Source organism: Cicer arietinum, chromosome 1 (assembly GCF_000331145.2).
Source record: "Cicer arietinum cultivar CDC Frontier isolate Library 1 chromosome 1, Cicar.CDCFrontier_v2.0, whole genome shotgun sequence".
Taxonomy (NCBI): Eukaryota; Viridiplantae; Streptophyta; class Magnoliopsida; order Fabales; family Fabaceae; genus Cicer; species Cicer arietinum.
In genome coordinates, this window is record NC_021160.2 from 6425689 (window position 1) to 6429051 (window position 3363).

At 28.0% G+C, this 3363-nt stretch overlaps 1 protein-coding gene across 1 annotated transcript; it reads left to right on the forward strand.

Annotated features, from left to right (window-relative positions):
• The first annotated feature begins 1670 nt into the window (after nucleotides 1-1670).
• LOC101490518 (nuclear transcription factor Y subunit B-3-like) lies at nucleotides 1671-2421 on the forward strand. The gene has a single exon (XM_004486289.4). The coding sequence runs from the start codon at nucleotides 1727-1729 to the stop codon at nucleotides 2198-2200; it is 474 nt and encodes a 157-aa protein (XP_004486346.1). The 5' UTR covers nucleotides 1671-1726; the 3' UTR covers nucleotides 2201-2421.
• Nucleotides 2422-3363: the final 942 nt, after the last annotated feature.

Consider the following 3363-nt stretch of genomic DNA (forward strand, 5'->3'; position numbering starts at 1 on the left):
AAATGCATATATATCATACTTTGTAAATCATTTTGAGTGAATGAAAATATAGTGATTGTGAAAATCTCTTCCTCTATTCTCTCTTTCTTTGTGTATTAATTTTGTAAATATAAGTTCCACTAACATCAAATGTAGTTGATAATTTGTTGGGTGTGGGTGGTTGTAGTTTGAAAGGATAGGTCCAAAATATTTTCTTCAATTGTTCGTGTTTTTGTAATGATTTTCATCAACGGTGGCTATTTGAAGCCTATGATGTGTAAAGATGTTGGGTGACACACTGGGTGGCATTTTTTTTTTGCATGACTAAGGGTCACCATCCAACATGTAACCGAAAAGATTACTTTTTAGGCTTCAAATTATATTATTTTCCCATATTTCTTAAAAAAAATTATTTCGTCTTTTTTTTTATAAAATTTAGATTTTACAATGTTATTGAATTTTTGAAAAAACAAATTTTAGTTTTCAGAATAATTTTCATTCTAAAAAGACAAATTTTGAATTCTAAAATACCACAAAATTCAACTACAGTTGATTATTGCTAATACTTTTTTGAATGAATATAAATAAAATTTTAAGTTAAAAATTTTAATTTTATAATATACTCTAAAAATTACCACTTAAGTACTCATTATTTTAAAAATTTATTAATCAAACTACTTCTAACAACTTAAGCTTTCTTAGGTGGTTAGACTTTGAGTTCAAACAAGTTATGATTAAAATTTATAATTAGAATCTTCTGTTAAAATATTAACATAAATTTTATTGTGTACTTTCATAAAATTAAAAATTGTTTGGAGTGATTATGAAAATTGAGATTTTGTGTTAAAATAAAACTATTAACTAAAATTTTCGTGTGAATACACGTTTAATTTATCAAAATCATGAAATCAAACACACACGTATTTGTTTCTTTTTCAAATTTACGTGCGGTTTGTATATCTAATCTAAATTTATTTGCATTTAAAAAAAAAAATCAAACCTTCTTAATTGACCTAATTCCCAAATCCAAGCCATGAGTACACACTCAAACATCAACACCCATACATACCCTACTTACCCACTTCTCCCACTCCTATAATTCACCCGTCATATTCCAACCTTCTTTATTCATTAATTTTTCCACATTTTGAAACCATACCTAATTTTTCAATTCCAATATTTCACTATTTAAACTTGTTGATGACAAACACAAAAAAACAAACAACTATATTTAGTTTAATTATATCTAAATGAATCCAATGAAACCCATAATCTAATCAAAATCTTTCTATATAGTTTACACTTGTATATTTCTTTCTCACCATCCGCTAGTAAAATAGTCTTAATTATTATGTTAGCACAATCACAAACAAGTGACTTTAAGTAATCATAATTAAATTAAATATTTTTAATGATTCAATGATTCTAATTCATTGACGGTATAAATTGATAATATATATAAATTAAATTAAATATAAATCAAATATATTTATAATATTCTAAACATAGATGCATCAATAAAAAATTATAAAGAAATACACAAATTAACTTGAAAACAAAGATGAGAAATAAAAATAAAATTTTGTTTACGACTAAAAAATAAAAAAATTATTTATATAAACTAAAAATAAAATGTTGAAATTTTATATAGAATAAAAATTTATTGAAGGCATATATAAATGTGCACACACATTTTTATATATAATAAGAGTGTGTTTGGTTGGTAAAATTTGATAAGATTGGAGCTATGGCTGAATCAGACAATGAGTCAGGAGGAGGTCAAACAGTGTGCAGAGAGCAAGACAGGTTTCTTCCAATAGCAAACGTGAGTAGGATCATGAAGAAAGCTTTACCAGCAAACGCAAAGATCTCAAAGGAAGCAAAAGAAACAGTACAAGAGTGTGTTTCAGAGTTTATAAGTTTCATAACAGGGGAAGCTTCTGATAAGTGTCAGAAAGAGAAGAGGAAGACAATCAACGGTGATGATCTTCTTTGGGCTATGACAACCCTTGGATTTGAAGATTATGTTGACCCACTCAAGATTTATCTTCATAAGTATAGGGACATGGAAGGGGATAAGACTTCTATTATTGGAAGGACTGATCATAGAGATGATGGGAATGTTGCTGCTGTTGTTTCATCTTCTATGATCATCATGATGGGACATAACATCTATGGATCTGGAACTGGATCACCATCTTCTCGAAGGACTCATAGATAGCAAGTTTTTTTTTTTTATATGATTTTTTATTTAACATTCCGATTATCAAATAAAAGTGTTTTGATAATTTAAAGTTCGATCCAAAGGTACGTAAATTCTTATTAAAGATTGTTTAAACCATGAATTTATGTATGTATATGTTTAATATATATTCATGTATTTTTTTTTATATATATTATGGATGGTGGTGTGAAATTAATGCACAAAGTTTTAGTAGTTTTTGTTCTTTTGCTTTTTTGGGGAGCTGATAAATGTTGCATGTATATAGTGTACTTTTGTGTACTTTTATTGTCTTCAATAAGTTTTCTAATTTTGGATCACGCAATGCTAGATTGATCGTATACTTTCCTTAATTAGAAACTGGACTATGATTGTATGAAAGAGTCCGTAGAAGTTAATAATTAGAACTAAGTAGCTAAATTTGTAATTTTGAAAAAGTGGAGACTAGGATTATATTCCTAGAATGTGTAGGAACATAATGTGATCATTGGCCAATGTTCGGGAAGAAACATGAGACAGTAGTTCCGTGTTATGCGGAATTTGGTTTTTGCTTCCAACAATCTTATTAACTAACTATGCTTTGTTGCCTCTGCTAATCTCTAACCAAGTGCATATTGTCTATATTTGCAAACATAAACATTCAAGAAGGAGGGTTTCTAATCGCATCAAGGTCAAATAAGATTGATCTAGCCTCAGTTACAATTATGCTTTTATATGGTATTGCACGCATTTAGAAAAAACATATCAACATAGAAGTTTAATTTTATAACTTCTTTGTTTTTAGGATTAAATTGTTCAGGACTCGAGATTAAAATTTTTATTGCATGTCCAATTATATATTATATCACAAATACACATGTATAAAAAAATCATAAATACCGTAGTGTAAAAAATATGGTCGTACATCTTTATTTAAAACATTGATAAAGAACATATAGGAGACAACGACATTGATCATAATTCAGTTTTGTTTGGTTAAGGAAATGAACATGGTCCCAAAAGGTTGTGGCTGTTGGCCATTCTGTTAGGCTAGATTCTTGGGTAAATGAATAATATCTTAGTGGAAAATGAAGTGAAAAACGTTAGAAGATTAGAAGGGGTTGTGAATTACTAATAAGAAGACTTTGTTGTCTAATGACGTTTCAACTCAATGTGAAGGTAGG

Excerpts from the sequence above, each read along its gene's own strand:
- LOC101490518 (XM_004486289.4), top strand. The coding sequence starts at position 1,727 with ATGGCTGAATCAGACAATGAGTCAGGAGGAGGTCAAACAGTGTGCAGA.